Source organism: Lonchura striata, chromosome 1 (genome assembly GCF_046129695.1).
Source record: "Lonchura striata isolate bLonStr1 chromosome 1, bLonStr1.mat, whole genome shotgun sequence".
In the NCBI taxonomy this organism is placed as follows: Eukaryota; Metazoa; Chordata; class Aves; order Passeriformes; family Estrildidae; genus Lonchura; species Lonchura striata.
The window spans coordinates 64421431-64444575 of record NC_134603.1 but is presented as its reverse complement, the minus strand read 5'-3'; the positions used below and the strand labels follow the sequence as shown (position 1 = coordinate 64444575).

Here is a 23145-nt window from a genome sequence, read left to right as displayed (position 1 = left end):
ATGGTCAAACTGAAGCTGCCCAATCCTGGCCTGGAGGACAGGATACCTTCCCTTGCAGAACTTGAGGTCCTTGAGAAAGAAGAGGCAGACTCCAGACCAAAATGGGACAACAAGGCACAGTACATGCTGACGTGTGTAGGGTTTTGTGTGGGTTTAGGAAATGTCTGGAGGTTCCCATATCTCTGTCAGAGCCATGGAGGAGGTATGTCTTTAATACATCTTTACTAACTTTGGTAACTCTAAACAAGGTTTAATCTCTCTTTTGGTAAGCAAGTAATGGAATAGGTTTAGAACTGTTCAGGTCCTGTGAGAACAGTGATGATCTCTCTAGAAGAGTGTATAACAGAGAAGGTAATTTCACAGGTCATGATCACCCACTGAAGTCACATTACTGATAGAAGAATAGGAAGGGTCTGGTTTTAGTTCAGGACACAGGATTGAACAAGTGAGTCTTCCACTGCCATGGACATAGTTTAGTTTCTCAGGCTAAACCCAGTGTTGTTTTCCATACATAGATATATATTGTGTATTTAAAATAATAATAAACTACTTGGGACTATGATTGTGATCATGATACCAAATGATCTTTTTCTAATAGGATTTTCATTGGGCTTGGACTGATCCGTGTATCACATGTATGTAGAGTCAGTGTTGGTGTAATTTGTGCTAGGATTAACAGCATGAATGAAGTTAGCATGAAAAACATTTGTTTAGCAGTTGGTGTTATTAAGTAATTTAAAATCCAAGCATATATTATTAACTGTATAATTTACTGGAACTCCTTAAGGCTTAGGTAAGACCTGAATGACAATGTTAGAAATTTTATTTTCTTTTGATATTTATTTTGAAAGGTAACTTTGAGGGGAACCTTAACATTGCTTAAATATTACACAACAACATAATTTTTTAATTTTCTAACTGACTTTTTTGTCTGCTATCTGGTTATTGTCTATTTTTCACTCCAGGATATGTGTAAAATGTATTTATTCTTTTGTAATGTTTGGTCTTGAAAGAAAAATTTTGGCTTAAGGAACAGTATTTCAAAGTAATATTCTTTCACATGTACATGGTGAGATATTTAAAAATTGCTTTCCTTGTTAGAGTAGGGACAAGTGAGGGCTCTGTGGGGAGTTGCTCACCCAGACTCAGGAACATGCAACAACAGGTGCAACAACAGTTGCAAGAAGAGATGTTTTATCATTAAGATTTCTCTAACATGGGCTCATATTTAAATTTTGCAGTGCAAACTGGAGGTCATTTGCAGCAGAGTCAGTTCTTGTAGCAAAAAAGTTAAAACACATACAATCAGAAGCATGTCTATACTTGACAATTTTAATTTGAAAAAAGTGGATGTATATCTCCAGAACTGATAGCACTCATTTGCTTCTCAGGTTTTTAAAATTAGTTTTAGAAACTGGACATGACCTGTTTTCCAGGGTAGATTTATAAGTACTTCCTTTCTTTTTGGTCTTTCTTTCTCTTGTATTCTCATCTTGTGAAATGCAGCTGAAAAGCAAGCACCCAACAAATGCAAAGAACTTGGTATGGATCATGGTTCTATCACTGATATCAGTGAAGATTTGTGAATTGCTCGTGTGTGCATCAGTCATCTGGCAGCAATTATTTTTCTTTCTCATCATCCTGTAACTTGTTCTTTCTGAGGAAACACTGTCAGGAACACTGACAGCAGTTAACCCTGGGTTTTTTCCCCCTGGGTCTCTCTCACTCAGATTTTAGGCAGAATTTGAAAGGGAGCACATAGCAAAGGAATTATAAGCTAATGCACAGATATGTATCCTAGCTAGACTTACTACCTTCTCTAATATTCTTCTGCACAGCACCAAATGCTGTGACTCATATCAATAAACACAAGTAATGCCTTCCTGTGACTTCTTAGAAAGGGTATTCTAATTTCATCACACATAAGGATGGAGAGCTATTGTACAATCCCTCCTCCTCCTTTGCTGTAGAGAACTCAGCCTCTCATGGTCAATCTAAATCCAGCTCTTGCCACCACTGTCCTCCTCCTGTTACAGTTTCTGTTCTCAAACTTCTCCCTTAAATAAAAAAAAAAAAAAACCCAAAAAAACAAAACAAACAAACAAACAAACAAAAAAACCACCAAAAAAACCCCCCCAAAAAAACCACTGCCTGCTTTTTGGATGGATACCTTTGAATTTGAACATGTGATTATTTGTACTGTGAAAAACAAATCTCAAAGGTCTTATTTCTGAAGATATTTTGGTGTCGAGACAATTTCTGCCTCGTGAGGTTTTCTGGCTCCTGTATCTCTAATTCCCATTCAGCCGTGTTCACAGCATACCAAGCACCCGATAGAGGCAGCACTGCAACATCTGGGATTGCAGCTGCCAGATTGCTAAAGGAGACTCCCTGACACCATAAAACCACTCCAGAATAGAATGCTTGTGGTAGTCCCTGTTTATGACATCCAGCCTCAGTTGTACTCCCTCTGTCCAGTTTCACCTACATCCAGTTGGAAATGTGTTTTTATTTACTAGATTTTTGGCAAGTTTTGCCTTAGTCTTTGCCCCTCAGCATGGTAGCCAAGATGATTCATTCATATTTGGATTTGAGTGGTCCACTCAGGGGCACAGATGTGCCTTTATAACAGAGTAGGGTAAAACTGTAACATTATGCTCCTTTTTCCTAATTATCTACTAGAAAGCAAAGAGGAGTTCACTGAGGAAACTCCATTCTACCCCAGGAGTTCAAGTGCCTTTACCCTGGATGGTGTTTGTCCTCGTACTTTGTGTCTTCAAGATATGTCTTCACTGAATCCTGAGTGCAGAGCATCAGGAAATCCTGTTCCTGCTTTCCTACTGGACACAGGGATTATGTTCCTCCTGGAATTGTTCCTGGAGTGATTATTTTAGAGTCATAAAGTTCACATTGGCTATGACAGTGGATTATGGTTGATTAAGAGATTAAGAAAAAAACGAAACAAAACCAAAACAACCAGCTATATTCTGTACAGGAAATATCTGCAGTGGATGTGAAAAATTCCTGTGTAACCACATATCAGATATTAGGTATATGCAGAATCAAGGTTACATAGACAGTCTCCTGAAAATAGTTTCTAGTTTCTAAGGATTGGCTTTGCTATCTTATCTTCTTTCTTTTTTACTATGAGTTATATGGATTAATGTTTGGATCATTTTGGATGGGTGAGGTCTGGTAGCAATGGTGTGGAGAGTATTTCAGCCAAGAACACTACTGAATGTGGCTGGATGTCCACCTACTTTGTGAACTGGCAGTTGTACATGTTATATCCCTTATGAAACATAAATGGATTACATAAATAGAAATGTAAAGCATAAAATTTACCCAAGTGTGTGGCACTTGGACTTCAAAAAAGGTGGATTTTTTTTCTCTGCAAATTGTCTGCAGTGAAGGTAGTTAGGAACACTGAGTTTATAAGTAATGCTTATTTTCAGATATTGAACTTAAATCTGTAGTTATTTGAGAACTGCTTCTTCCTAAGCACAGCACTATGATAGTGTTTTTACACTGAGATGCCCAAATACACAAAAATAAAATGGTGGTTACATAATTTACTTACTTCTGTTGTCATAGATAATGAGTTTATATTTTTTTAAATGGAATATTTACTCCAGTGAAATTTAGTAGAGCAAAGCACGTTTTATCCTTTAATGTCTTGAAAGTTGTCAAATCCATCATTCCAAACGTGAAATAGAGTTCAATATGCACACAATGTAAAAGGTGTGGTGTTTGCCTCAGTGATTTCACCATCTTCATGAGATTGAAATTTCCCTTCATTTGATAGCTGTCTCTGACATTACTCATAGCTTTTGTTTAATCTTTATTGAGCAACATGTCATTTAATCAACTGTTAAACATTTTAATTTTATCCCTGATAACCATTATAAAAAAAAAGGATGCATGTTTAATGTTTAAACCATTGATTTTTTAAAAAGTCTCTAAATGTACAGCTTGCATATGGAAACCTTGCCACTGCACAAGGGAGAACTTTTTTATCTCTCTGCAGGCCACGCTGAAAGAAGGGACATCAGCAACTCCTCACTTAGCAGTTGATGAAATAACATGCTGCTACAGTTGAGGTCTAAGAATATGTTATTATAGTAAAACATCTCCATCTGAAGTCTGCCTGCTTTCCATTTGTGATGAATTATGTGCAAGCAATAATGATTTTTTAAAATTTGACATAAGAAGCTCTTAGAGAGGAAATAACAGCTATACAGATGTTCAAACCAAATATTATTTGTTTTGAAATACAGTATTGAAACAGGATGAGAATCTAATATTTCAGTTGTAAGGTTTTCAGACTAGAATATCAATCATTGCTTGTGTACATATACACAGTGTCTGTTTTCAGATTGTGGCAGTTTAAAAAGTATTTGTTTATTTTTTTGTGTACTGTGTGAGCCTGAAAGTGTTCTGAAGGTGTGTGGGTGTGGCACCTGGGGACAAGGTGTAGTGGTTAGTAATTGCACTCCATGATCTTAGAGGTCTTTTCCAACCATATTGACTCTATGTATCTATATGGCAGGTTTGCTAAGTCAAATTATTATTTTTCCATTATAGGTTCTTTCAGAAAGGTTGGGGAGAAATTGAGAGAACGGGGAAATGCAGCAGAGATTGATTTCTGAACTGGCTGCTAGAATTGAACCCTAGAAACCAAAGAAGGCAAGAAAGAGAAAAAAAGTGTCATATATCATTGAGAGCTATAATTTTATTTCTCTTGAAAATATAGCAATATTCCTACAGCTAAATATTGTTAATTTCAAATACCTAAAATTCTATTCAAAAATCCTTTGTGGCACGTGCTGCACATCAGGGTGAATGACTAATCCCTGAAAAGTGATTAGTGCACCAGAATAGATATGTTTTATTGAAGCCAGTTGCCAAAGGTAGCTGTACAGACATGATATTCTCAGACTTCTATAAAGCATGTCATTTAGCCACACACAAAAAACCTTCTTACTAAAAAAATTATCAATCTTTAAAATCACTGTGGTTCATTTTGCTTGCATTAAAACCCAGTTACTACTGTAAAAATGTAGATTGACAAACTGAAACAGTTCAGAGGGAAGCCAGAAGAAATACTGAGAAATACTTTTTGTTAGTCAAAGACTGAAGGACTGATTAATATTTATTTGTAGAGATGTTTGTTAAACTTCCAACTTCGTTGACTGTTTCTCTCTTTCTTTTGTGTCAGTCTATCTCTTCGGGAAAAGGGTTATGTGGACATCATCTCCAAGAGGAAGAGTTTCTCATTTATTTTCTTCCTCACTTCTCACATCTCAGCTACATCCCCTTCTCAGGAGCCCATTTGGTCTTTGCAAGAACAGCTTTGTATTAAGTGTGGAGCAGCTCTGTGGTAGATCTAGGAGCCTCAGGCTGGTGCTGCCTCACTTTGGAGAAAAGTGTCTATTTTGTAATGCCAGGAAAGAGTGAACTATGATGATCCACCCTAGTTTTGAGGAAAGTGAACTCCCCTAGCTGCAAATTCAAATTTAGCATTGTGGTCTTATTTGAGATATTGTTACAAATGGTGTCAGTGCTGAAGCAGGCAATTCCTGACTCACGTCTTTCTGACTGTGCATTTTCATGTCACAAACCTGTGACATGGGCTTATTCCAATTTCTGAGTACCTAGGATCTCTTCCAAAACGAAGTTCTTTCCTCTGTTTCCCACCACTCCAGGGACTTTTACAAATTTACAGACTGCTGTAGCTGCTACTGTCAGATATAACAGGGCCGCCCTCTCTCCATGCTTTGTTCACTGTCACCCAAAAGGCATCTAACCCAGAAATGGCAATGGATTCCTCATCCACCTGTGCCTGGCATCACTGCTGACAGTGCAAAGGTTTTTCCCTTGTTGGCAGAGGTTCTGGGACTCATTGAATCTTTGTCAGACTCAGTCACTGCAAGGAACTGAGTGTCTGTCCTTCCAGTTTCTAAAGGCTTGTCCCATTTTGCCTTTATGGACTTCCTTAGCTGTGCTGGAACATGCAGCGGTGAGCATGTAAGGGCTTCAGTTCATCTGATTAGACGTGCAGTACAGGCAAATTTGTCTTTAAATAGTTTGTTATCTGCTGATTCTCCACCCTCTTTCTGTGAATAACACTTCTCATAACTGTTTTACTTTTGTTTTCATAGTAAACAAGATTTTTGCAGTGTATGCAATGAGAGCTCACTCACTGTTGCATTCCATCCCCTTAAATCCTGATGGCTTCCTTTCCTGGAGGAAACCCATCCTCCCCCTCCTGATGGGTGGGACAACCTCCACACGTGGAGTCCCTGGCCTTTCACAAAGACAGAGTTACTTGCCAGTGCATGGAAGTGCAAGAAGCCATAAATGTGCCCTGTGCTCCAACCCATGTCAGCCTGACACAGTTTCCCTCGTGTCACACTCTGACCAGGAGCTCTCATGAGAGTAAGATTAGAGAAGGACACAATCATTGTGTTTATACCAGCAGTTTTAAATTCCAGAGTATTTTCTCTCTTTCAAGCCCAGGACACCTCATAAGAGTCTGAAACCTGGCCCTACAGAGTTTGTATGGATGCCTCATCTGGGTCTTTCCTCATTACCTGCTCTTTCGGATGCCGTATAGGTCTCTGCTATAGCACCCTGTCACTTCTCTCTTGCAAAGCCGTCCTTGAGCAATGGTAGCAGTTAAGTCAGAAGATGGATCTGTACCTGATCCAAACACCCCTATTTGCACTGAGGATAAGTCCTGGTCACCTTTTGAAACTCAGCTTGCAGTGATTTTAGATCATACCTTGGAACTTAAGCATGGACTGGCAGTTAGTTCAGCTGAGGTGCTCCTAATGGAGACACATCACCTTTTTTGGTCAGGTCACAGTAAGATCACTTGAGGACTTGATTAGAAATTGTGTCCCTAGTCAAAGATCATATTGAAGAAGGAAATGTACAACCTTTATAGTCTTTTCAAGCTATGACTAATTGCTCCTTATCATACCTATCAAAGAAGAATCTTTTTTGATAGATATCATCTCTGTTGGCAGAAGGGAGGGGAGATCAGGCTGTTTCCTGTGCAGCTTTAGAAAGCATTCAAAGGTACTCTGAAACTTTTGCTTTCAGCAGACAGGAGGCAGACTGGTACTCTGATTTAGGATACGTATTTTCTCATTAATCTAAAGTTCACCTCCACTCACACAGTTCTAGCAGTCTGGGCAGACATGGCTTTCCCTCTAAGACAGGGAGATTCAGCAGCAGCACAGTCCCGACACCACAGCTCTCCCTGTCAACAGCACAGTGTGTAAAATTTGCTGCAGGACTTTCAGAGTTGAACAATCTTCTATGGTGGACATGGCAAGAGTGTTCTATCAGCCTCAGGGGATTTCCTTCAGACATTTACAGAGTTCCCTTTATTAAGATACTGTAGAAGAAGTCTTTAAGTATAACATACCTATGACAGAGCAGTCAGATAAAGGGGTCCCATGACCATCCTTGCACAGACACAAAAAGAAGAAAGCAAAAAAACTAAAGAGGTGTGCTGTGTGCTCATAGCTCGACAGCTTTCTTGATAGCTTGGAATCTACAGGAAGTAAATTTCAGTTTCTGGAACAGTTTTCACTCTTCAGATTTCCTCTTTCACTTGCTATCTGATTTTCATTGCATACATGAGAAAAAAGTTAGTAAATACTCAGACTTGAACCCTCATCATTCTGGTCTGCATTTTTTTCATTGCTTTCAGATTCATTATTCTTATTAGATTAGAAAGTTAAAGCAATTTTGTAATGACAGATAACCATAATTCTAAAGCATTTGACTCAGCACTTTTGTAGTGCAGTGTGATGTTCTGTGTTACCTCCCATATCCAAGGTACACCTTGTTCAGGAAAAAATTAGTTAAGAATACTTGTCCTATACTAACCAACCTTATTGTCATTAACAGGGTTTGAACCCTGTACTTCAGATGTCTTCTAATCAACCCCAAACATTGTCGAACACAGATGCCAAGAACTTATTGTTTTTTCAAGCAGACAGCCCAAGGCTCCTGTCTAATAATTAGGGGTACTTAGGGCTTTGGGCTATTTAGGGCTTAGTTCATTCAGCTATTTCATATACTTCACATGAGTCACAACTATAAAACCATAATTTTTTGCATTTAAAAAAAAAAAAAAAAAAAAAAAGGAAGGCATTCCAGGACAGTAGCCACCTTTCCTCCACTTGCAATACAAAGGTGGCTTTTTCAAATTTTAACCTTGAGAGTGTATAATTTCTGTTTATGTGTGTCACTTGGGAAGAATTAGAATTCCTAGCTGAAACTCCATGATTCCTGAGTGCCCTGCCTGGGCAAGCAGGAAAAGCATTGCTCAGAAAACAGGGCAGTGTTTCCACAAAGGTGCTTACAGGTTGCTTATCATGTCAATGTCTCACAAACCTAAAGTTTTTGTTTTGTTTTAGTACTTCACTGATTAGAATAATTATTTTTCTTATCCATTCCAGGAGCCTTCATGATCCCTTTCCTGATTTTGCTAGTCCTGGAGGGTATCCCCCTACTTCATCTTGAGTTTGCCATTGGTCAAAGGCTGAGGAAAGGCAGTGTGGGCGTATGGAGCTCTATCCACCCTACCCTGAAAGGGGTTGGTAAGTCAAACAGCTGCCTGAGAAAGCACAAATCTCTGAACTGATGATCTAAAAAACATATCTTCCAGGTTTTATTCTGGAGTGCTGTGAGAAATTTCAGGATCTATTAGTTTTCCGCTCTTCCTAACTCTACATTGATAGGCCAAACTAATAATGATAAAGGATAATGACAATTTTATGTTCGTATTCCCAAGTATTGTGGGTCCTGTTAAAACCTTTCCCTAATCTGAGACCAATTTCAGGCCTCAGTGATATTTTCTGTATTATCCATACTGGCTGTTTTTACCATTAGGATGAATTTTTAGGTGCACCAAAAATTGTTCTGTAACTGTTCTGTGGATAAATATTAATTAAATCTTTATCGGATAGACCTCAGCTCCACTTAATTTTTACCTTTTTTGTATCTGAGAGTTATCATTCCAAAAACCATAGAAACAGTATTTTGCAGAAAATACTTCTTCACCTCTGTAGCAAACACAGGAGGTGCCTTTGAACATCAGGAAACATGGTGAGGGTGAGCAGGTGTTGGCACAGGCTGCCCAGGGAGGTTCTGGGGTCTCCAGCCTCCAAGACAGTCAAAGTCTGCCTGGACATGGTCCTGGGCAACCAGCTTTGGGTGGACAGGCTTGAGCATGCGGTTGGACCAGCTGACCTCCAGAGATCCCTTCCAGCCTCAAACATACACTTGAAAGGGAAGAGAGAGGTCTGCTTTGGCATCCACTGCATTTGTAAATCAGTTACAAAAGATAATTGTTCATTGCATCTGGAATTTTTCAAGATTCTTTATAACTTGGTAGCACTCAGGAGCTAATGATTAGCATTTACTGTCTGCCAGAGAAGTCATCAGAGGTTGATTACTTGGGAACAGGCAGAGGAGGACAGATACCAGCGTGAATTCCATACCTGGTCACAGACTGTGCCTCCTGGCAGCCATCCATCCTGTACAACACCACCTTTGCTGCTGCCCTTTGCAGGGACATTGTGGAAGAAGGAGATATTTCAGTCTCATTTAACCAAAATCCTAAGTCAGTTGAGCTTTACCTGTGTCCAGCATCCCAAGCTCCCTGGACATCAGCTGGCAAGGCTGTGAACAGGATTTTGTGGTGTCAGTAGGGAATCAGTCCTCTCAGAAAGTTGGCTCCTAAGTGGGCATCACCTTCAGTCTCAGAGAGGTTTTAGGATTTAACTCTATGTAGAACTCACCTGTCCAACCTTTAAGGCAAAACATTCACAGTAATAAACCTACATCCAAAATGTGGCAGGGGTGGAGGGAAAGGTTGAGTTTAATGTACTTTGATACATCTTGAAGACAAGAGCGTTGCAATTTACACAGTGTTCTGATTTTTTTTTCTTTTCAGGCATAGCATCAATGTTTGTATCTTTCCTGGTGGGCTTATATTATAATACTATTATTGCCTGGGTGATGTGGTATTTCTTCAACTCCTTCCAAGAACCCCTGCCATGGAATAACTGTCCTCTCAATGACAACAGAACAGGTATATTTTATAAAATATTGTAATTTGTTTCCCAGCACAGATTTCTGATTCTAACAGTTACTCTAAATGAGCCTTTCTGTGAAATAGCAGTAAGGCATGGCAGTCCTGTCAGGCACATTGCACTATGTGATACTTGTATTTTGTACAAATACACATTAAATAAAACGTGGACAGCACTTCATCTCTGAGGCAAATTTTGCCTTCTTATATGAAACCTCATGGTAGATTTTGACAGATGTGCTCATATACAGAATATTCACTAAGTGCAGATCTAGTATAAACATGAACATTTTCCAGATTTGAGCAATGTCTTTCATCCATCTCTTCAACAATCCTCCATTAGCACATTGAAAAGGAAAAAAAAATGCATAATCCATTTGAAACACCTGTCCCTCTCAGTATGACGAGTCTACAGCTCCTTGGAGACCACTTGGTGACAGCAGCTTTGTTTTCCATGGTCAGCCCTGCATGACACTGTGTGAAGCAGGTGTTTTTGCTGGCTCTGTGAGCAGCTGTTCTGAGTGCTCTGCCCCTCTTCTCCCAGAATAAGCATGGAAAGCCTCATATAAAGGCAGGCCAGGGCAGAATATTGCACAGGCCAGCACATTGCAGGGAGCTGGGGATTCAGCTTGAGTTGACAAAACCTTGAACAATGCTCCACAGAACAGAAGAAAAACAGAAGAAAAAATATTGCTGAAGGAGGTGTGGGAGGGGAAGAGCCACTGTATTAAAATACTTGTTAAACAGCTTTCTTTTAAATCTCTCATTTTGCCATGAAACCAACCTCCAAAAATCTGAAAATTTGCCAACAACAAATCCATTGGCATTACGTGGAACAATTTAAAACACTGATATTAATTATTTAGCTTCCATTTTTCCAGGTAAATAAAAGACATACAGAATGACAACTATTTTGTGGTTACAGATTATTTAGAAGAGTGTGCCAAGAGCTCTCCTGTAGATTACTTCTGGTACAGAGAAACACTGAACATCTCCACTTCCATTGAGGATTCTGGCAGTATCCAGTGGTGGCTATTGCTGTGTTTAACATGTGCGTGGGGTGTGCTGTATGTGTGCACAATCAGAGGCATTGAAACAACAGGAAAGGTACTCTATCTGGGGGGAAATTTTTATGAGATTATATTAATCATGCTGTTGTGATCCCTTATTTATACAGAATTAATTATGCTGTAGAAGCTGTCTGGTTTTTGAGTGACAGCATGTCCAAAATTTTGTGTCATGACTGGGACTGCTTTTTGAAGAATGAAGATGAATGGAAGTTGACTTTATTTGATTTATGTGGAGATTTTTGTGACCAACTTTTTGTGAGTCTTCCTTGTCCTTACAGGTTCTAGGAACACATTTTAGGGATTATGGCTTTAACACTAATATTAATGCAAGATAAAGGGACTGTCTTTTTCTTATGGCTATTCTCTTCAAAACATACCTATACAGATTTATTTGGGTTTGTGCAATCCCTAAATATTATCTCTACAAAAGAGTGACCAACTTTCTTCTTCCCAGCAAAGACCTGAGAGTCCATCCTTGCATCAGTTTGGTCTTGGGGTGTACATTATTTTTGATGCTGCTTTTGAATAATCTGATTTGAATTTCAACAATTACAATTTCTCTTAAATAGATTACTATTGCTAAAAAAGTATTTATTATCCAAATGTACCATAAATAATATTTCATTGAACATTTATTACTGTAGTATGCTAATTGTGACTCACTTGAAACTTGCCATTATTGTTGATCAACACACCTTGATTATTTCCTTATTTTCTTCACTTTTTTTTTTTTTTTTTTTTTAATTCAAGTGTTTTGTTTTATTTGAGTGGTTTATTTACTTTTTTCATCTTTGGTGCAGGCTGTGTATGTGACATCAACTCTCCCATATGTGGTGCTTACCATTTTCCTGATCCGTGGCTTGACTCTGAAAGGATCAACCAATGGAATTGTGTATCTCTTCACCCCTAATGTAAGCCACTACTTGGGTCATTGTTCAGTGAAACATGGTGGAGTCCTCTCTGTAATTAACAACTGATAGAAAATTAGTCCTTCCCACTTTTCTAAGTGACCCTGTAAGTGCTTTTCTAAGTATCCCTCAGCACCTTAAAAAAATCTTGATTCTGTGGGGTGAATCCTCTGCACTGGACATAGCGAGTGTACATATACAGAAATATTTTCTCTCTGTCTCCATCCTCCATCAAAAGCTGTTCTAACGAATTGAATTATCATTACAGAGCAGTGTGATTGTCATTTATTTGGCTTGATTTATTTTCTTGTATTCTACCTAAGAGCCAGCCTAAATTTAAAGCATAAATCATGTATTTGTGAGTAGAAGCCACCCAATTTTCATATGAACAAAAAACCCTAAGATAATGTTTTAATAATATAACAGTATTTAAACAAAATTAAAAGATGGATCATTTTCCATAAGCAGATCTCTGAATGATCATTATTAATGCTAAGTAATAAACAACTTTTCTGAAACCAGACATGACATCTGTTAGCTATGCAAAGCAATTTTTTAAATCCATTTAAAAAATACTTACATAAAAACTTCAGATAGGTTTTCTTTTATAAAAAAAGTAAGTTTGACAAAAATATTGACCTATTTGTTGAAATTCTTCAGGAGCACTGAGTCTTGCATGATTAACGTTCTTGTTTTAATTGTTGTTTTAAATCTCTCATGCTCGGTTTAAATAGCAATGTTGGATGTGCTTAAAGCTGTGTGTCTGATGCCTCAGGTTAGTGAGCTGGCAAACCCAGTGACGTGGCTGGATGCAGGAGCTCAGGTGTTTTACTCCTTCTCCCTGGCCTTTGGAGGTCTCATTTCATTCTCCAGTTACAACTCTGTTCAGTAAGTAGCCAGGCAAAGCCTAAATTTTATATGAGTATTTCATTCTTTCAAATGAAACATCCCTATTTTGCCCTACTGTTGTGCTTCTTGGGATAGGGACAGCCTCCCCTCAGACATGTACAGTGCATCTCCTGGTTCTCCCAAATCAAGATTTCAGGTCCCTGCTCTGACTGACCTCCTAGAGAAAGATGTGGTGATGCAGGATAAGAAGAAGAGGACTGGCTGCCCAGCACCAGCTGTTGAGCAGGAGTGTGGGAGAGCTTGGTGCATGGTGATGCCCTTGGTCTCAGAGCAGGTGGTAAAGCACATATTTCAAATAAATTCACAGAACACAGTTTAAAACTTCAGCTTTGCAATGAAGATATATATCTCATATTGAAATTTAAATTCAATTCCTTTATATGTGTGCTTTGGGACCAGGGAGTGAGAAATTCCATCACCCAGAGACGGACCCAGCCTGCGAATTATGATGCAATACTATATTCTACATTCTCTTACAAAATATTGGAGCAACCACCAATGCCTCTTGGTGCCTGCCATCCCTTCAGAACTCTTGAAAGAAAAACTGTGTGGCATTTGCTAAATCTAATATTTTTGATGGACATCTCTGAATTAAGTTTTGGATATGTCATTAAGTTATGGCTTGGTCATGCATTTATAAATTTGTGTTTTAGTTTTGGTTTGGGTTCAATTACACCACAGCAGCATTTCAGTCACTGAGGAAGTTCCTTGCCACCATTCTTTGATTTCATGTATTTTTGAAAAGATCACCTGGAATTTTTGGTGTTTGCAAGTCTCAGTGTGAGATGTCAGGCTCTGCTTAAGGTCCAAGTCAATGTCCCATGGCCATGGGGTCAGAGCTGGGAGCATCCACCTTTCCAAAAGACACAAAGAAAAGGAGCAGTGTCCTTGGGGTTTTCCAACACACGGGGCAGTTGCATTCAGGCCATGTTCATTCAATGCTCAATAATTCATGACTTAAGGAGGGAACTGAACAAAGTCACTAAACTTCCAAAGAATACAATTTTAAAAGTCCCCATGCAAATTCCACAGTGTTACACTGTGGTGTTGGGCTACCTGCAATCCAGCACCAGCTGGACCAGGTCAATGAGTCTGCCCCTGCATCATTTGAAAGTACAAAAACACCAGAAAATTCATTAAAGTTTCAATGTTGTCAAAGATTCACTAATTCATAATGAGAAGGAGCTTGAGAATCTTACTTTCTCTAAAAGGAAGAAATGTTTTTCAAGCCTGTCATTGAGAATCTCATGTTATGTTGCAAAAACTGACACAAGACTACAGCAAGGAATTCAATGCCCTACATCCATCAGGTGCCCATTTGCAATGCTATAAATGGGGAAAGGACACAGTGTGATAGGACTTGGTTGGACAAGGACTTGGTTCTCCTCTTGAACATGTTCAGAAAATTTAATATGGCAGCATTAAGTTAATCTCAGTATTCCTCTCTTGCCCAGGAGAAATGAATTATCTACAATTTTACAGCCTTCTCTTAAAATGATTAACTAATTTAATATTGATATTTTATCTTGTCTCTCAGATGAAAGTCTGTTTCTGGCTCTGCCAATTTTATGTATTAGCACAGGCACACTGGCAGGAAGTGCCTGCAACAGAGGTGTTTCTACAGAGTTTTTCTGTCCCATCTTATCAGCATAATGTTACATTGTTCTTCCAAAACTTGAGAACATTTTGAACCGTACTTTGTTCAACAGCCAAACAAAACTGTTTCCAAGTGCTCTCGGCTACTGCAATTTCACCATACCTAAGTGCTATGAAAAGTGAACTTTGCTCACTTTTCACGTCTGAGTACTTGAATTCAAGTCCAAATCTTTCACCTTGCAGCACAATACACCAGCATTGAAGGCACCACCTGTGGCAACACGTTTCTGCACACATCCATGACAAGCTTAAAAAGCAGGGGACTTTTGCCCCTCATACTTTACTTCCCATGAACTAAACATGGAAACAGCTCAGGCAATTATTCCTTATGATCAAGATTATTTGAAAGGGAAAAAAAAAAAGCCACCAAAAGAAACCAAAACCATAGCTATTAAATTGCTTAAGGCACCAAGTTCTAAATTACTAAATCTAACAGCACTACTTGTGTGCTTTAGAGAGCTCACTGATGTACCTATGCATCCTAGACTACTTTTTTCTTAGTCTTGGTAGCCAGTTTTGCTATTTATTTTAGGAATGTGATTGATATCCATTGTTTCTTCTCTTTGAATTACAGCAACAACTGTGAGAAAGATGCTGTGATCGTTTCAGTGATCAATGGTTTCACATCCATCTACGCCGCCACCGTCATATACTCCATCATTGGATTCAGAGCAACAGCAAGATATGATGACTGTTTTGATAAGTGAGTTATTGGGAAAAAAACCACGGAATATGCAGGTGTTTGTTTGGCTGAGGCAGCTGTTAGCCTGCTGACTATGGATTTCTCATTTCTGAATAATTGCACCTCGACTCACACAGCATCAGAACCACTCATTACTTATAAAAATATGGAATCTTGTGGAACAAATCCCACAGACAGTGATAATTGTTTAAGTTATCTTATTTCCTACATAATTGTTGCATAAGCAACTATATTTTACATTATTCTCCATGATGACATACAACATGAATGTAATATTCCTTGGTTCCTGTGTTAGTTCCGTGTTTAGGTTTCCTCCTAGAGAGCTCAAAAGCTTAGGTCTCATCAGGGGTGCCTCGTTTTACCCTGGCAGTCAGACTCAGTGGTTTCCAGCCTCATTCCTCCCCATTCAACTGTGACACTGCATGATTCACGGCCGCAGACAACTTAGACATTCCCATAATCCACCCAGTCTGGGGACTGGTGTTAGTCTGCAATGCTAAGACAAGCAACTAAATCCTGCATGGGTTCCTAGAGTGTCCATCCATTTAGAGTCATCTATGCCATGAAAGACAGTGTTATATTCACCTTGGAAGAAAGAAAATTGCAAATGTACATCTGCTGGACTTTTCAGCGTCAAATCTGATCTTGATATTGTACTCTTAATGACTTGTTTGATGATATAAATGAATCCTGATGATGCTTACAGATTAATAATTTCAAATTACATACATTTCACTTTTTCAGAAATATTCTTACTCTGATGAATGCATTTGATTTGCCAGAAGGTAATGTAACCCAAGATAACTTTGAACAAATGCAGCAGCTGTGCAACATGACTGATCCAGCAACTTTTGCAAGCCTCAAGTTTGAAACCTGTGATCTGGAAACTTTCCTGAATGATGTAAGTTTAACAACCTAACACATATTGATACCTTAAATATGGTAGGAATGCATAGCAACTACTTAATTGCAAAGTCTAGTGACTACCAATGTAAATTTAAGTGCTGTGTGATGTCAATGATCCTAAATCTTCCCCAGGGAGCTGAAGGAACTGGCCTAGCCTTTATTGTCTTCACTGAAGCTATCACCAAAATGCCTGTCTCACCTTTGTGGTCCATTCTCTTCTTCATCATGCTCTTCTGCTTGGGTTTGTCATCTATGTTTGGAAATATGGAAGGTGTGCTTGTACCTTTACAAGATCTCAAGATTATATCCCCCAGAGTGCCTAAGGAACTTATTACTGGTAGGTGCATTTTTAGAGAAAAGTGACCTCCCCACCCTCCCCAGAGAGCAGCTTGTATGCTGAAAAAGCATCCCACCCCACTTCTACTTCTGATCTGGAATGGTCTTAAGACTCCCAGACAACCTACTGAAGATTTTCTCATGTTTCCCAATGGGGCAACTCATGTGAGGCTCCTTCTGAGCCTGCAGGCAGCTGTCACCCTTTAGGCTTGCCCATCAGCCTGCTCATGATGTCCACTGTCTCCTCCATTGGGAAGTTGGAGGATCTGAGTCCTTCCTTCATCCAAGCAGGATTTCTCTCAGAGCAACATTATCCCATCATCTATGAGGAAGAGGACCTGTTTTCTCTCCTCAGCTTTCTCCCTTTTTGTTTGCAACATCTGCCACCTGTATAATGTTAGAGTTTTACCCAAACAGAAGCCAGGCTCCTGAGAGTGCCATTAAAAAATAAGGTGGTGGCCTCAGGCTGCAAGAGTTACGTTTTAAGCTTTATAGCTACTGGGGAAATACTTTTCTTTCCCATTTTGCTTTTGCTTTCTTTGCCTAAGTGTGCTGTTGTTTTGTTTTTTTCCCCACAGGTCTCGTTTGTTTGGTGTGTTATTTGATAGCTTTCATTTTTGTGCTGAATTCTGGTAATTACTGGCTGAGTCTATTTGATAGTTTTGCTGGCTCTATTCCCCTGCTGATAATTGCATTTTGTGAGATGTTTTCAGTCGTCTACATTTATGGAATTGACAGGTATGAAATACAGCTTAACCACTACTTCATATCAATGCATAAAGTGATTATTGTTAGATGTATAGCTACATCTTGCTGCATCTCTGTGCACAGAATTTCTGTTATAGAAATCAATGAAATTATGCAGCTATAATTTAAGGTTGCTTATATGTTTCAGGTTTTTTAAAGAGTTCTCAGCAAAAAGAAATAATGTTTGTTAAGTATTTGTATGTGAAAGCTTTCCCCTTTATTAATACATTATAATAAAAAATGCTCTTTAACAACTAGTTCAAATAAAGATATCCCTCAGATATTGCAAGAGAATATTAGGCATCAACAAGAGCTCTGGAGTGTATTAATATGAATGCAATTTTTAAAGTACCCATTAGAATGTAGATATATGCAACAGTTATATAAGAACCACTATAGATAATTTGTCTTTTAAATATGGTGACATTTATAATAAATCTTCTCCAGGATAATTGCATTAAACATTTAATTAGGAGAAGCAAAGTACATGCACATTGGCACTGAGCTGAAAGTTTAACACAGTTATATCCCAGGAGTGTTTACAGGGAGTGCTAAACGACGCTGTCCAAGACAGGGTTCTTCAGGCAGGCTGCAGTTATTAGTATACAGCAGCTTGCAAATCCAAGCTACTGAGATACATTCTTAGCTGATAAATCCAGGACTTTATCAGTTGTAGCAGTGAGTAATTATCCTCTCAACTTTCTACAGATGTAATAAACCAGGTTTCAACATCTTCATGTTTGCAATAAAAACAGAAGAAATGTGAAATAAAGCACAGGGAATTCAATTACCCACAAGTTTTACTTGAACTTGCGCCAGATTCAGCTGCTGCTCCTCGCAGTGGGGTGAATGCCCTTGTGACCCATTTTCCCATGCTTTTATGCTATTCAAGGAAACATGAATCAGCTTAGGTAAATTAGATGGTGTACCCTTGAGAAAGAAGGCTTGTTTTAATTTGTTAAGGACAGAAAAGGCTGTGTTGATCACTTTTCCTTCCCTTTAAGATCTCGGAACTGCTTATAAAATAAAATAATTCCTAGGACACAAGCATGGGCTGAGTCCATAAACTGGGGGCAAGGTGTGTGTGTTTGTGTTTGATTCGGAAAAGAGCCTCATACCAAATTTTAATGCGGCCAGTACACACCACTGTAGCCCTCTCTGAGAACAGAGCTTTTCAGGGCTGCCCAAAAGTGGTGTTATCTGCTCCAGATGAGTTTCTGTGACCTTTCTCTGAGAAAGGGTCATTGGTAGAAAGATGGCTCTGTTGCCTGAAGGAGAACATGTGTGTTATCCATGACACACATGAACTACACTTGCAGTCAGGACATGGGGCTCTGTGTCCTTTTAAGACACCAAGACCTCAGAAGTTAGGGATGAAAAGATAAAATAAATTTACTTAGTAATTGAGAGTCTAGTGGATTCAGTGTGTTCAAGTTGAAGGACCAACTGAATAGTCCCCTCAGGTTTATCACCATAGGATATGTAGGAAATCCAGACAAAAAGACAAAAGCAGAAACCTCAAACTTCCAAACTGTTTTTTAAGAAGTGTGTGCACAACGTGTTGCATTATATGTAGAAGCCATAAACTGGTTCAGGGCTGATGCAGACAGTACCACTCTCAATGCAGAACTTGTTTCTTCTTGTGGAAATATTTTTGCCCCACTGACCACTGCATGTTCCATGAATAATCCAAATAACACAATGTAGGTGTTTTAATAATGGGTGAAATTAAATATTGTTTCATCATTCAGCCCGAGAAAACTGGTAAATATCCAAATTAGGCAAACATTATATTATAATCTAATTATCAAATTATTTCTATTTGCTTTTGTTCTTTTAAAATATTGTATCACTTTAATATTAATACTGTATCAATTTAATATTACTATTGTATCACCCTTTAATTTATGCAATACTGACGTAATTATCAAAAAAATTGTGAAGCAATACTGCAACATATTCTGGGGAAAATCCATCTGCACTGTCTCTTTCTTGTTGAAGCTATTTCACATGTCTCACAGACATCTCCAAGACAGTACGTCTCCAAAAATAATTTTCCAGACTTGCAGTGATATGTGCCATAATTTGAACTACTGAGGTCTAACTGCTGATGCTGTCAGTTCCGGTCTCAAACTGAGATTAGCAAATTCCTGGGAACTACACTTAGGGCTAGTTTGGACTTCCCTGCTTACGAGCAGGCATTCTTTGATTCTGGCCAGCTTTTAAGTCTGAATCTCCTGGTTTTGTTTTTAGGTTTAACAAGGATATTGAGTTCATGATTGGACACAAGCCCAACATTTTCTGGCAAGTTACCTGGAGACTCATCAGTCCTCTCATTATGTTAGTTATCTTTTTCTTTTATTTTGTGGTGAAAGTCAACCAAGAACTGCTCTACAGTGTTTGGGACCCTAGCTATGTAAGTGTGTAAACCAAAATATTTATTTATAATCATTTTAAGTATTCTTCTTTAATGTAAGAGTCATTGTCAGTTATATTCATCTTCCATCTGAAAATGTTTTCTAGCACATTTGCCACAAGATATGGAAATGGGACTGCTTTCTTTTCTCCTCTTTTGCAACCTCACTTCCCTGTAATGTTTCAGTACTCCTTTACTCTGTGATTTCAGCCTTCCCACAAAAAGGTTGATTAACAAAATTGATTTCAGCCTTCCCACAAAAAGGTTGATATGCCCTGGTGGCCTGTCAGGTGCCCCATGCCCACATTCCTCTGTGCCAAAGAAGTGTTCCAGTCCCCCAGTCTCCCTTCCTGGCTCTTACTGTTTCATGCTATTTTCTTTACATCATTTTAATGTAAAAATAAGTCAAAACCAGCTGAGGCTGGAAACCCTTGAGCTGAAATCTGCTGTGGAATTGGCAAACTGTTGTGCCATGACGGCCGGCCAGCGTTCTGATCACATTTTTGATCTGTTGAATTACTGAATGTGTGCATGGTCCAGGTAATTGCTCCTCGTGACTTTCTACAACTTGGTTGTTTGCTCTTTCAGGAGGAGTTTCCCAAAACAGAGAAGGTTGAATATCCCCCCTGGGTGTATGCTATCATTGTAATCCTCGCTGGAGTGCCCAGTTTGACCATCCCGACCTTTGCCATCTACAAAGCCATCAGGAACCACTGTCAGAAAAAAAATGATCGTGCTGGCCTTATTGCTACATCTGAGACTTCCATTAATGGAAACTTAAAGCATTTATCATAAAACCATTTTTTTTTCAAGTGTGGAAGGATGCTTTATCAATGAGGAAAGTAAAAACAAATATTTTTTATGAATCCGGAGTTAATTTTATTTTCATTAAAGGATAACCATGTGTTGTTTCCAGGTAAACATTTGCATAACAATGCAATGCACTGTGAAGAATTGATGGCCTGGCTTCTGGAAGCAAAAAAGTGATATTTGCAAGTGATTAGGGCACCAGGCCAAATAATTTGTCCTCTTTCGGATTCTGAAGCCAGCTTGTTTGAAACTGGCTTCTATCCCCTCTGCTTGGGGATGCACTGTGCATGAAGTGACTCTTACATGTGTAATCATTGTGGCTGGGTGGCCAATATGAAGGGTAACTTAATGCTATCCTCTCTGGCACATTAAATTGTTTTTACTTTACATGCCACTGTGTTGCACAAAGCCACTAATATTATTTGTCTCATAGAGAAGTTTAAAATATTTAATAAAAAATATTTCTAAGTATGAGAATGACTGCTTCATTAATTTAGAATTCTATATATTTTATAAATTGTGTATGACTTCCAAGATCCTGCTTTTGCTGATGACAGTAGAGGAAGTCTTGCAGTGGGGCAGCAGCAATAGGTGGCTCTGGTTCATCTACACACACACACACAAACACACACACACCATACAACTATTTGAATTTTTTTTAACTTCCATGTGACCCAGTGGAGCTCAGTGAGGAGTCCCATTTCTCATGTGGCCACCGGAGAGGGAAAGGGGCACTATTGGAGCACCCAGGCAGAGTGCTTGGAGCAGACAGCGTCCATGTCCCCTCTGGGTGGGTGATCATTTTCATCCAACTGTGTATATGGACAGTGATACACTTGTATCACCTTGCAGCAATTCCTACACCCACCTTTTGAAACAAGAATAGATGCAATTTAGATCCTCATACTGGTTGTAATTAAAACACTCTCTTAAAAGGAATAGGTACACTTAGGGCATATTTACTCCAGAATGTATCTTTAGAGTAGTCTATCTCCTCTAAATTGAGAGTAAAGTGCCAGACATTGCATGTGTACTTCATGGAATCATAGAATCAATGGTTTGAGTTGGAAAAGAACTTGGAAGATATCCAATACCAGCCCCCCTGCCATGGGCAGAGACACTTTCCACTTGGCCAGGTTTCTCCAAGATCCATCCGATCTGGACATGAAGACTTGCAGGGATGGGGCATCCACAGCTTCTCTGGGCAGCCCATTCCAGAGAATCTGAATGATTAAATTAATATACATTCCATTTTCAATTTTTAAAATTACATTAATGTAAGTAATTATTTAAACTATTTGAAAATGTTACTTTTTAATGGGAAGAACATTTTTTTTGTCAGATTTTCCTGCTGATAAAAAGCTCAGCCACCAGGAACAAGTAACACCATGTTTGAAGTGGCTGGCTGCAATGCCAGGTGTGGAATTCAGGGTGTTGCTGGAAAGGCTCAAGCCCAGGCCGAGGCATTTCCTGATCAGAAGAGCAGCAGGGGATGGAGTGATGGTGATGTGTGCCCTGGGACCACTGACTTTGTGCAAGGGCTGCCAAACCTTCCTGTGCATCCAACACGTGTGTGCCCTCTGAGACAACCCCAACAAGACACTGGGAAACATCTGTGAATCTGGGTATTTGCAGAGGTGTAAGCATATGAGCTGTAACAGTCCAGGGAGAATCATGTAGCCTTGATCTGAAACTGGCTTCTGGTTGGATGATCTGCAACCTGATCACATTTGTGTGCTTAGCTGCAGAGGAGGGCTTTTATTTTGGGCAAAACAACTTATCTTCACTTAGAAACTCTTCCCATTTAGAGAGGGGAATCCAGGCATAAACTGTTGATTTACTGAGGCAAGCAAACTGGCTGGCTGCTCTGTTTAGTGTGAACTGATTTGGCATGCACACCAGCAAAACCCAGGTATGACTGAAAGAAAGCATAAAATATTCTCACACTTTCAATTGAAAGAAAGCATTCGGCTCTTGCATTCATCAGTAACTATTTAATGAATAATAAAAATAGTGACTGGGGATTCATTGACAGGTGGAAAGTGATTAACTTTTAGCAACTATTGTGAAAATGGACCAAATTCTAATGTCTGAACATACAAGATCTATTTTTTCTTGGCTTTTTTTCCTAACTGAATTTTTGTATTTGGAAAAGATGCCTTCATTTGTTTACTTTTATTAATAAACTAAGAAATGAAATGCCAATGTTTTATTCACAGATTTTTACAGGTATTTTGCAATTTTAATTAGTCCACTGCAAAGGTTTCTTTTTAATTATATTCAGTGTCACACTTGTCTGACAGAGTCTGAGAACATAAAGAGAACAGAAAATAAAAATCTGTTTGATCCTGAGTTACCCATTAACACATATTCCCAAGCTGTCTAACTATAGAAGGAGCTGCAAAAAAACCAAGAGTGGTAACTCTCTATATAATAATAATTCCTGGTTTTGTCTTTAAACTGCAGACTTGGCAAGGATACAGCCCTTTGCATGAGATAAAAAGAAAGCTCCACCTCTCTTCCAAGATCTTTCTGTCACCCTGCATAAAATTTGTAGGACAGACGGGTTT

At 38.9% G+C, this 23145-nt stretch overlaps 1 protein-coding gene across 1 annotated transcript; it reads left to right on the top strand.

Moving 5' to 3' along the window:
* LOC110469749 (sodium-dependent neutral amino acid transporter B(0)AT1) lies at positions 1-20560 on the top strand. Its single transcript, XM_021528791.2, has 12 exons — positions 1-202; positions 8478-8618; positions 9977-10114; positions 11040-11221; positions 11985-12095; positions 12868-12980; positions 15232-15360; positions 16105-16261; positions 16399-16603; positions 17181-17340; positions 19603-19765; positions 20354-20560. Exons 1-12 carry the CDS (start codon positions 1-3, stop codon positions 20558-20560), a joined length of 1908 nt encoding a protein of 635 aa, XP_021384466.1.
* The last annotated feature ends 2585 nt before the right edge of the window (positions 20561-23145 follow it).